At 37.5% G+C, this 11,522-nt stretch overlaps 1 protein-coding gene across 1 annotated transcript; it reads left to right on the forward strand.

Moving 5' to 3' along the window:
* The first annotated feature begins 446 nt into the window (after positions 1–446).
* On the forward strand, positions 447–7,328 carry LOC111438024. The gene is made up of 5 exons (XM_023075988.1): positions 447–467; positions 526–677; positions 5,232–5,334; positions 6,960–7,082; positions 7,167–7,328. Exons 1-5 carry the CDS (start codon positions 447–449, stop codon positions 7,326–7,328), a joined length of 561 nt encoding a protein of 186 aa, XP_022931756.1.
* Positions 7,329–11,522: the final 4,194 nt, after the last annotated feature.

Raw genomic sequence — 11,522 nt, forward strand, 5'->3', positions numbered from 1 at the left:
TTCTCTAAAGCCTTGGCAGTTCTCAAGGCTTCCTCATAGGTCTTTGGGTTGAATGCCTTCAACATGCGGCGAATTCTTGGTACCAAACCCAATACAAATTTCTCTGTCATCTTTTCCCCAGTGTCCACCATGGACGGTGCAAATCATTGAGTCTATTAAACTCTCGGTTATACTTCTCCACTGTGAGTCTGCCCTATACTAGGTGGGCAAACTCCTGCTGCTTTTTAAGTCGCTCTGACTTAGGATAATATTCTTTAAGGAAGGCCTCCCTAAATCGTTCCCAGTTCATTGGTCCCCCTTCTGGGTTAAGAAGGGTTTTGTTATCTCTCCACCATATCTCTGCGTCCTTTTGTAGGACGAAGGTTGCACAGGCGATCTTTTGGTTCTCTAGGCACTCCATAGTCTCAAAGGTGGTTTCCACTCCTGCAATCCACATTTGGGCTTCTATGGGGTCTACTAGGGAACCCGTGAATGGTCGAGGGTCGTATCTCTTGAAATCCCTTATCTAGTTTGAACATCTAACAGGTTGTGGAGGGTTTACTGGGGCATTGGCCTGAGCAGTGGCCTGTGCTTGTGCCTGTGCCTGTACTTGTGCCAGTGCCAACGCCTGTGCCTGGGCCTGTGCTTGGGCTTGTTCCTGGGCCTGTTGTAGACTGGCTTGCTGATTGGTTACCAAGGTTTGAATTAGGGCTTAGATGGAGTCACACATTAACCTAGTATTAGCATCTACCCCACCCACTAGGGGTGCAGCTTCCGGTGCGACTTGGAGTGGTAGGGTAGGCTGGGATGGAGGTTCTACTTGTGGTGGAGGCTCAGCTTGTAGTGGAGCGTGATGAGGTAGCTCAACTGGTGGTAAGACTGGGGGCGGCGTAACTGTTACCGGCCCAATCTCTGATCTTTCTTGAGGTGGGCCCTCTACTGCCACACCTCGTCCTACTTCTCTACGACGGGGTCGCCCCCATCCTCGTCTTCCTCTTCCTCTTCCTCTTCCTCTTCCTCTTCCTCTTCCTCGTCCTCTGGGCATGGTTCTATAAACCAATATAAGGTTGCTTAAGTCTAAGGCCTTAATACTATGCATATATATAAATAACAATACGCACACTATACAATACATCGTAACGCCAAAGAAGTAAACATTCATCATGCTAAGCATCATAGCATGCTACTAACAAAATTACTCAGCATGCATTACATGACATCATACTCTTAAATAAATATGTGACATATCACAACCGTTTCAGTAATGTCAACATAAAAGAAAAAAAATGCACGCAAGTTTTAAAACGTTTCTCTTTTCTTATCTTATGCAAGGCGTACCTGACGGTGACGGGGCATCGACGTTGGGACCGTGGAGCGTGCCAAGCCTACATCGTAGGCTAGTCTACAGAATCTAAAACCTAGAGCTCTGATACCAACTTTAATGACGCTAAATTTTCACATATCTAGAGTCGCCACTAACGTCTCATGCTCATCTCTAATGTAGAATAAAAACTCTAAGAATGCTCACCTTTATTAGCGGAAAAATTTAAAACTTCAGAATACATTTAAACATTGGAAAACATTGTCGGACTTACGTGTTTCAATCATCGTACTAGAGTTCAAAAAGATAAAATAAAACGATTACAAATTAATTAATATAAATGAATGAAATGCAAACGCCCTATCCTAACCAAGACTAGGAATTAAATATGCAACTATCCTATGCACGCGCCACAGTCTCTGATCACGATGCCACCGTCAATCGTTCATGGGCGCCTTGCCCTTACTTGAAAAATAATATGGCACACGGCCTAAGTATTTTGAAGAAATACTCAGTAAGTGACCCCACTATAGGGGCCATGCTAATGCAAACACATGCAATCATGAATAGGAACCTATCTCTAATCATCTTAGGGGTGGCCCCTAGTCTCGGACAAATTGGATGTGTAGTACTTCCCTACACACGACCCACACATGCGAGTGTGAGTCCTTAGGGCACTCGCACACCCCCTGGACCCTCTGATCAAGCTAATCTATAGCGACGTCCAGAGGTCAGCGGAACCCCATAGTGTCATGTGCCTCATGAACACCCTCATCTGTGTGCATTCGCACCTGTGCGCATTCGCGCTCATCATAAGGTGCGCGTCCGTACTCATCATCTCTAGGGGAAGTAGCCTTATGCTTATGAACATACAAACTGCATGAGGTCCCTCTAAATCCATCGTAATGTCTCTTCTGACACAACCCTCTAGTCTCATCTCTTTGTTACTCTAGGTAACGCATACTCGTGGATATTTATATTAATATCATTTTCATGCTTTTAGGGTTGTGTCCTACGTCGATCTAACGACATGATGCAATATGGCACTCATCATCATCTAGCATGCTCAATATGGAAAACATCATCATATTAAGGTAAAAATCATGCAATCATCAGATTCATCATAATGCCACAATGTGCGTCAAACATATCAAGGGTCACTCAACAAAATATGTATATACTAGCACATATCATCAAGCATCATACAATTTATTTAGCCTATCCTATAGTAAGGCCACTTACTTGGTTGGCCTTGGCCGAAGTACTCCCTAAATAGCTAAACGTAAGCTCCCGTTCTGTGATAGCTGCTTCCTACGTCGCCGGGGTTTGTTTCATATCACACCGTTCACCACTTTCCGTTAGTATTTCACAATTAATTTACCTATAGTTTAATAAATGTGAAATATGGCTCTAAAACGGCCTCGGATACCTTAATCGGGGCCGAAAACAGACCCGAGAGGGTCGAAATAGTTGAAACTAGGCTAAAAACAGGTGAGCCGAGCCGAATAGCCGCTGGAGCGTCACCAGAGGGAGCCCGAGCCATTTGCGCCGAGCTGAGCCGAAGGACTGCCTGCGCCGCTGTGTGACACGTGGCGGCAGCAGAGAGAGCCACGTCGAGTGGTAGTGTCGGGTCGAAGCGGGGGTCGTAGTCCAGTTCGGGTCGTGGTTCGGGTCACGGGCTGTGGAAGGCTACTGGGCAAGACTAATTGTTGGGCCTCGGCTTACTGGGCTGGGCCGCAAGTGTTTTGTTTGTAGGCCGGCTCAATTGGACCGTGGGTCTAGTCTAGGTTGGTTCAACTAAATCATAGCTTCTGGGCTGGTTTGAGGTTTGGGCCGCTGTAGTTGGGCTGGGCCGAAGGCAGAGGCCAAGGGAGGAATGGGCTGGCTCTCTCGGGTTTTGGGTTTGGGTTGACCCAGATCCGTGGATCTTGTCTTCCTTACCCGACTTCAGCCGATTTTCCGGCGAGCTTTCTCTCTCCTTCCCGCGGCGTTTCCATTGCCGATTTCGGTCCTCTTCCTTCCCTTTTCCTCTTTGTTCGTTGTCCTTCTTTCTTTTCTGGGAGTTTTGCGGCCTAAAAGCTCCTAAAAGCCACAGAGCTAAGAATCGATTAAGAAAACCTAATTTTCCAACCTCGGTTATGATGGTGTTAATATAACACATGTGGAAGCAATTTGGATCTTAGGCACTTTTAGAACATCAATTATTGTAAATAACTAGCATGTTCATAAGTATTAAAACTTAATGAGTTTAAATACTAACCTTTTGTAGTTCAAACTCCTTTTGCCTCACAAACCTGTTTCGAACCACCACTAGTGTCTTCTCCACTATCCTCCAGCTTTAGAACGGGATTGTGGAATCCGGTGAGTGACTAAACTTGGGAGGGATTTTGTATATGTGAAGAGAGTGTTTGTGAGAGGTTTTTCTCAAGGTTTTTCACCAAGAAGAAGAGACCTCCCATGTATCATGATCACTCTATTTAAAAGAGTCATGTTTGCATGTTCATGCAAATTTGAGATCACCAAATTTTGACACTTAAAATTCCACTCAAATGTTTGGGATTATGTGGCAAGCATGCATGTTTGAGTTAACCAAATTTTGACACTCAAAATTCCACTCAAACTTGTGGGGTTTATTTGGCAAACATTCAAGTTTGGTTAAACCAAATTTTGACACCTCAAAATTCCACTAACATGGATTTTTCCAATAGATGAAGTCAACATTTTGACTTTCTTCATTTTAATTCAACAATTAATTTGAATAATGAATTTCAAATTAAAGTAACATTAAATGATTAATTAAACTATTTAATTAATATTTAATATTGATTCAAATGCCAATCCCAAACAATTCCGACACATAATTGATTAAGATATTTAAATCTTATTTAAATATTTCAGATTCTCTCTTTTTGCTTAATTCGTAAATAAAACAAAATTGCGGTTAAATATATCGTATATATGTAACGCATATTCCCTAATTTGAATTCGAACACTTCGAACTCACTCGTCACACTGTTCTATGGTTTAGTTCGATATGAGCTAGCAGAGGGACCTAATGGACCTATAGATCATGGGCTCCAACGATCCAAGATTAACTGGTTAAACTCATTAACCTGGTTAACCAACATTCGTTAACTACTAGGACACTCCACTATAGCCTAGTAGTTGCACTCCCCTCACTATAGATATATTTTTGTCCATCTGATATAACCATGATTAGTAAGTCGATCCTTCACAGGTTGTTCGTAACTAGAGCTGGATCAATTTACCGTTTTACCCCTGAAGTTACTTCTTCTTCCTTATGTCTCACTGATCCTCTAATGAACAATTGGTTTGTGGTCCAACCAGTAAACCGAATCCCTCTCAGGCCAATGAGAGGGTGGGGCCCCTTGTTCAAGACTTGGAGTCAGTGCTTAAAGGGAACTACCTTTCTTCTATCCCTAAAAGCGGGTAGGAGTGAATTCTGTCTTGCACCCCATGTCCCCAGCCATTCACCCAGTCTTACCCCTGAAATGGGAGGCCTATTGAGTCGACGAACTAGAGCCACTCTCACCCATGCAAATCTAAGGATAATTCCGAATAAACAGGAGTTCATGGTTACCTCAGGATTAAAACCGAGTTACCTAGGTTATCGAATGAAAAGAAAATCAGTCTCAACAGTAAACGACATTATAAAGTGAGAGTGGTTTTCTTCATGGTCCGATCTTATGCAATACTCATTGCATAAGACGCCCCCACTCACATGTCTCCACATGTACAATTTAGTGATCACATTGTTTATATCATATACAAAAGTGGGCCGCATCCATAGTGTCCCATGAATAAGGTACTCAGCCTTATCCTTATACTATAGATCATTTTGACACTCGCCGACGTTTGTCCGAAATATCTCTCTCTCTCTCGAAATTTTCTATCTTTTCTCCCTTTGCAGGTGTTCTAAAGATGCTGGGTGTCGTGGGCTGAGGGTTGGGCGTGTTGTGGGCGTCGTTTCGCGTGGGTTCCACGAAACTCGGCGGTTGCCGGAAAACTCGCGGGTTTTTTGGCGACTGAGTTTTTAATTTTTTTTAATTTATTTTATTTTTTATTTATTTTTTACTATATATATTTTTCTTTCTTTCCCGGGTCGTTACACCTCTAGCTTTGCAAATTCTAGCATTGTAGGCGCTTATCAACTTTTGTATATGATATAAACAATGTGATCACTACATGTGCAGACATGTGAGTGGGGGCGTCTTATGCAATGAGTATTGCATAAGATCGGACCAGGAAGAAAACCACTCTCACTTTATAATGTCGTTTACTGTTGAAACTGATTTTCTTTTCATTCGATAACCTATGTAACTCGGTTTTAATCCTGAGGTAACCATGAACTTCTGTTTATTCAGAATTATCCTTAGATTTGCATGGGTGAGAGTGGCTCTAGTTCGCCGACTCAATAGGCCTCCCATTTCAGGGGTAAGACTGGGTGAATGGCTGGGGACGTGGGGTGCAAGACGGAATTCACTCCTACTCACTTTTAAGGATAGAAGAGAGGTAGTTCTCTTAAGCACTGACTCCAGGTCTTGAACAAGGGGCCCCACCCTCTCATTGCCTTGAGAGGAATTCAATTTACTGGTTGGACCACAAACCAATTGTTCATTAGAGGATCAGTGAGACATAAGGAACAAATAGTAACTTCAGGGGTAAAACGGTAAATTGACCCAGCTCTAGTTACGAACAACCTGTGAAGGATCGACTTACTAATCATGGTTATATCAAATGGACAAAAATATATCTATAGTGAGGGGAGTGCAACTACTAGGCTATAGTGGAGTGTCCTAGTAGTTAACGAATGTTGGTTAACCAGGTTAATGAGTTTAACCAGTTAATCTTGGATCGTTGGAGCCCATGATCTATAGGTCCATTAGGTCCCTCTGCTAGCTCATATCGAACTAAACCATAGAACAGTGTGACGAGTGAGTTCGAAGTGTTCGAATTCAAATTAGGGAATATGCGCTACATATATACGATATATTTAACCGCATTTTTGTTTTATTTACGAATTAAACAAAAAGAGAGAATCTGAGATATTTAAATAAGATTTAAATATCTTAATCAATTATGTGTCGAAATTTATTGGGATTGGATTTGAATTAATATTAAATATTAATTAAATAGTTTATTTATTCATTTAATGTTACTCAAATGAATTGTTGAATTAAAATGAAGAAAGTCAAAATGTTGACTCCATTTAATGAAAAAAAAACATTTGAGTGGAATTTTGAGTGTCAAAATTTGGTGATCTCAAATTTGCATAAACATGCAAACATGACTCTTTAAATAGAGTGATCATGGTATATGGAAGGTCTCTTCTTCTTGGTGAAAAACCTTGAGAAAAACCTCTCACAAACACTCTTCATATATACAAAATCCCTCCCAAGTTTAGTCACTCACCGGATTCCACAATCCCGTTCTAAGGCTAGAGGATAGTGGAGAAGATACTAGTGGTGGTTCGAAACCGGTTCGTAAGGAAAAAGAAGTTTGAACTACAAAAGGTTAGTATTCAAACTCATTAAGTTTTAATACTTATGAACATGCTAGTTATTTACTATAATTGATGTTCTAATAGTGCTAAGATCCAAATTGCTTCCGCATGTGTTATATTAATACCATCAACCAGCTGTTGGCGGATGAGAGGTTCCAATGGCGGAGGTTGATGAGCTCGTCCACGGTAGTGCCAGAGGAACAGGGGATTAAGGATGTTGAGAATCAGGAGAAGGAAAAAGAGAAGGATAATGCGTTGGTTTCAAGCTATCGGGGGATTTACAGGCCGAAGATTACTAGGGGAGATGGGTCTGAATGGCCTTGGAATTGCTTTATGCCATAGGAGACTTACAGAGCGGATGTGTCCATAGATCTTGGAAAGCACCATGAGCGAAAAGCTTTTCTGAACAAAGTCGCTTACCGCGTTGTAAAGCTTCTTCGAATCCCAACTGATATCTTCTTCCAGAGGCGCTATGGCTGTCAAGCAGTGATGCTATGTATATGAGGGCAGTAAAAGTTACACATGTCAATGACAACAACATGGTGCCAACAGACATTAATAAATCTATGCCTAGCTTACTAGGGTTATTTTTGGGTGGGGGACCTGATCATTCTTAAGGAGTAACTATAGTACAAGATTATCGTGCATGTCAAAGTTTATATAATTCTTGGTTTGAAAAATTTGTCATTTAAACTTTAGAAGTTGGTACAACAAAATTTCATCTAAATGTCATATCATATCTTAGATTCAAACTAATAATGCATAAGTAACGGTCCCACTAAACATAATATGTATAAACAAACAAGGTAAGAACATTATGGTGACATTACATTTTGTTCTTATTATTTAAGTAAACATTAGTTTACAATTTTGAAATTTCCATCAATAAATAGAGGATAGTCATAAAGGCGTTTAAAAACTCATTGAATGAGCAGTTTACAATTTTGAAATTTCCATCATAAAGACATTTAAATAAAATAAATTTGCACCACTCTTTCCATTGACACTATAGTATAAGTATTCAATTTGGCTATATATATATATATGAATAAGACAAAATAAGAACAAGTCATGTCGAGAGAGTGAGAAACCTCCAAAGAAAAAAAAATGAAGTATCTAAACATATGTTGTTTAATCGTATTGATTGCTTTGAAACCAAAAAATACGATTAAGTCATGTTTAGCAGCATCCAAGATGCAACTTGTACTGCCCAATTAGTAAGTGACCATTTTGATTTAGATAGGGGATTCAACTCTAATAGTTCATTCCAAGTCGAAAGGTAACTATTTTGGCGAACATGACATCAATGCCAGAGGCAAATAAACCTGGAGCTTTAACGAAAATTGTTTGCAAACCACATTGTTTTGATGCAATTTTAGCAGCAAATATGAGGAAGAGTAATATGAACCAAGAGACATCAATCATACAATATGCTTCAATGAAAATGTGAAGAAAATATTGTTGAAATTATCAAAAGATATTTCAATTTATGCCACATTGAAGAAGAATGAAGTTTCATGTTCTAAATTTTGGGTGGATTACAATTCAGATTTATTGTATTTCATTAATGTATTTTAAGATTTTTAATTTACTTTAGGTTACAATTACATAATGGTTAATTATGGTTATTAAGTATGAATGTTACAACTCTTGGAATGACTTTAGTAGTTTCATTTTGAGGCTATATAAAGCCATGTATGTTGTATTTGTAGGAAGACTTGAAAAATATAGTAAAAGAAGCATTTGTGCTTTTCTTTAACCAATGGCTAAGTTTCTTTGCAACTCTATGTAGTTTGGGTTGCATGTAGAATCATTCAAGCTCGACATGAACAATCTTGCTTGTGGAGTGATTCGAATCTCAAACAAGTGTTCTTGCCTTGAGATATTTGATCAACAAGAATCATTCAAGCTAGACATGATCGTTCTTGTTTGTGGAGTGATTCGAATCTCAAACAATGTTCTTGTCTTGAGATATTCGATCAACAAGGTAATCCGAATCTTACTCTCCTTGTAGTGATTCCTTATCTTATTAAATAGAGTTGGCTTAGTGATCAATGTGTTGATCATAACTGCATATTGACAATAGGAGATCAAGGCATTTCCTTGCATTATAGCTCTACCAACTTCAATAAATGTATCCTTAGAAATGATGTAATCCATTAATTTGCGTTCTATCGTCAATCCCAAACTATGAATAAAAATATTCGTTATTTACTTTAAGGTCAAAGGTTGATCTCTTACATATTTATTGAAAAAAAAAACATAATAGAGATACTTACAGTAAAACTCACACAGGTTACAAAGAACTCTCATCCTTCGAAATTTCTCTTTTCTGACTTAATAATGATAAGTTGTACTTTCTTTCCATTGTTACACTATTTATATTGATAAATCTAGTAGTGTCATCTAATTTTATAGTGAAGATTTGATGACACTATTTATATGAAGAAAAAACCTTAGATTTAGACCGACAACAAGAGTTTGAAGTACTTCTTCACCTAGAAGAAAGTGAATATAGATGATTGGAGCTAGTGAATGATTATGACATAGATATTCAATACAGGGCAAGAAGGCGATAATAGTTGTCGATACTTTAAGTCGGAAGACAACCCACTCGTCAGCTATGATTACTAGAGAGCTATGATTACTAGAGAGCCATGAGTGCAAGTAAAGTTCGAGGAAGCAAAAATTGGAGTGGTGGTTGAAGGAGTTGTAGCACAAATGACTCGACTCACAGTCCCACCCATGCCAAGACAACAAACTATTGACTTCCAATAGAAGGACCCAGTCTAGTCGGAATCATAAGTCAATTAAGCACAAAATTTGTCGACGGTTTCTCTAAATCCAAAACTGGAGTACTATTGTGTCAAGGGCGATTTTTTTTTTTATTACTCAAAGACCGTTGGAGTCAAATTTACAAGTTTCAACAAGCTCGAACACGAATTAAACAAGAGTCCAAGCGTCTTTCAAAATTAACTGTTTGTTGAGATCAACAGACTCACTTATGGATAAGTGCTAATTTGGGATTGGATTGAGATGCGTCAAACAAAGTTTACTTTGTCGTTAGGAACTCAATCAAGGAGAGCCTTTGCTATTGAAATTAAATGTTTTTGTTTTCTAGGTTTATTTTCGGATGATATTGATATATAATACAAGTTTTTTTTAACTGTATTTTGAGACCTATTTTTATGTATGATATGATTGGTAATTTTGCGATAGTTATATGTTGTGTGCTCGAGTAATTAGCCTTGAAGGTCACTGAAAGAGGTGATTCAAGAAATCTTATGTTAATGCTTTGAGACGTTGGCAAAAGCTACGTACGTTAATACTTCTGGCGTGTCGCTAACAAATGTGATCGTTTCTTGTCTAGGCATACGACGTCTTCTCTCACAAGATTCTATGAATGTAGAGGTCAACATTATTATTATTATGTTTTGTCGAAAAGTTATTTTTAAATAGAAGTGGGTAGAAATTCAAATTCTTAGTCATATTTTTTAGGTGCAAAAACATTACTCTCAGTAAAAATAAATTTTTTATTTTTTATTTTTTATTCTTTTGATTAAGCTACATAAATGACAAATATATTCATAAAATCAAGAGAACCCTCCCTCTATTAAGCATTACTCTATATATTCTTATATACTTTAAGATATATTATTTTTATGTGAATGATGTGAGATATATTCCATTTTGACAATACACCCAAGAGAACCCTCTCTCTATTTTTGTTTTCTTTATTTGAATTTTATATTTTAATTTAATGTGTCAAAATTTGAAAGAATTAGGGGAGAGTCGTTTCAATTTTGTATCAAGAACCAAGAGGTTCAAGAGATAACAGAATTAAGGAAACCCACCAGAAAACTAATCCAATCTATATCGATGTACTAAAAAATACAACATTTTTGTTCGCCAACCAACCCCAAGGAGAATAATGTAAAGTTGACCTAAAAAAAAAAGAATGGTTGAATTTAAACTTGAACCTAAATAAAAATATTTAAGAGAAAATATAATTCTCAAATCTCACATTTAAGTTTAAATTCTAGATAATCATACTTTTTTTTTAATTTTACCTAAAAATCTATTAATGATTAAAACAATATTTTGAGGTCAATAAATAAATAAATAAATAAATAAATATATATATATATATATATATATATATATATATATATATATATATATTATAATTAATTAATTATAGTGGTGACGACAATATTCAAGACCAATAACTTCATTTTAAAATATTTAACCATATTTAAATGAGTAAGGTAAGACAGATTAAGCTAACATAACTTTTATACCCTTTAATAAAAGGTATACAGTACATTTTCAACTAATTGTGGTTAAAATATAACTTCATACCCCCTCACTTTGGCTATACGTGTACATATAAAAGAGAATAGAAATAAGTTTTTTAAAAGGGCGAGCAATCTCATAGAAGAAAATGAAGTCTCTAAGCATTTTATGTTTAATCATGTTTACTACTTTGACATCGAACAATATTGTAATAGCAAAAAATAAATAAACAAAATAAAAATAATTATAATAAGGTAGTTAAAATAATAATAATAAATAAATAAATAAAAATAACGTTTCCCCACTTCTCTCCACTAACCTCTCATCTCTTCCCACAATTATCTCTCCTCAACCATCCTCACGCCAGAAAGTAACAGTGACTGCAAAAAAAAAAAAAAAAAA

This window comes from Cucurbita moschata, unplaced genomic scaffold (genome assembly GCF_002738365.1).
Source record: "Cucurbita moschata cultivar Rifu unplaced genomic scaffold, Cmos_1.0 Cmo_Scf00069, whole genome shotgun sequence".
In the NCBI taxonomy this organism is placed as follows: domain Eukaryota; kingdom Viridiplantae; phylum Streptophyta; class Magnoliopsida; order Cucurbitales; family Cucurbitaceae; genus Cucurbita; species Cucurbita moschata.

What these genes read in the sequence shown, in the direction of transcription:
- LOC111438024 (XM_023075988.1), top strand. Translation starts at nt 447, where the DNA reads ATGGGGTCTACTAGGGAACCC. An exon ending in TGGGGTCTACTAGGGAACCC is followed by an intron (nt 468 to 525) that starts GTGAATGGTCGA and finishes AACATCTAACAG; the next exon opens with GTTGTGGAGGGTTTACTGGG. An exon ending in AAGAGAAGGATAATGCGTTG is followed by an intron (nt 7,083 to 7,166) that starts GTTTCAAGCTAT and finishes TTTATGCCATAG; the next exon opens with GAGACTTACAGAGCGGATGT.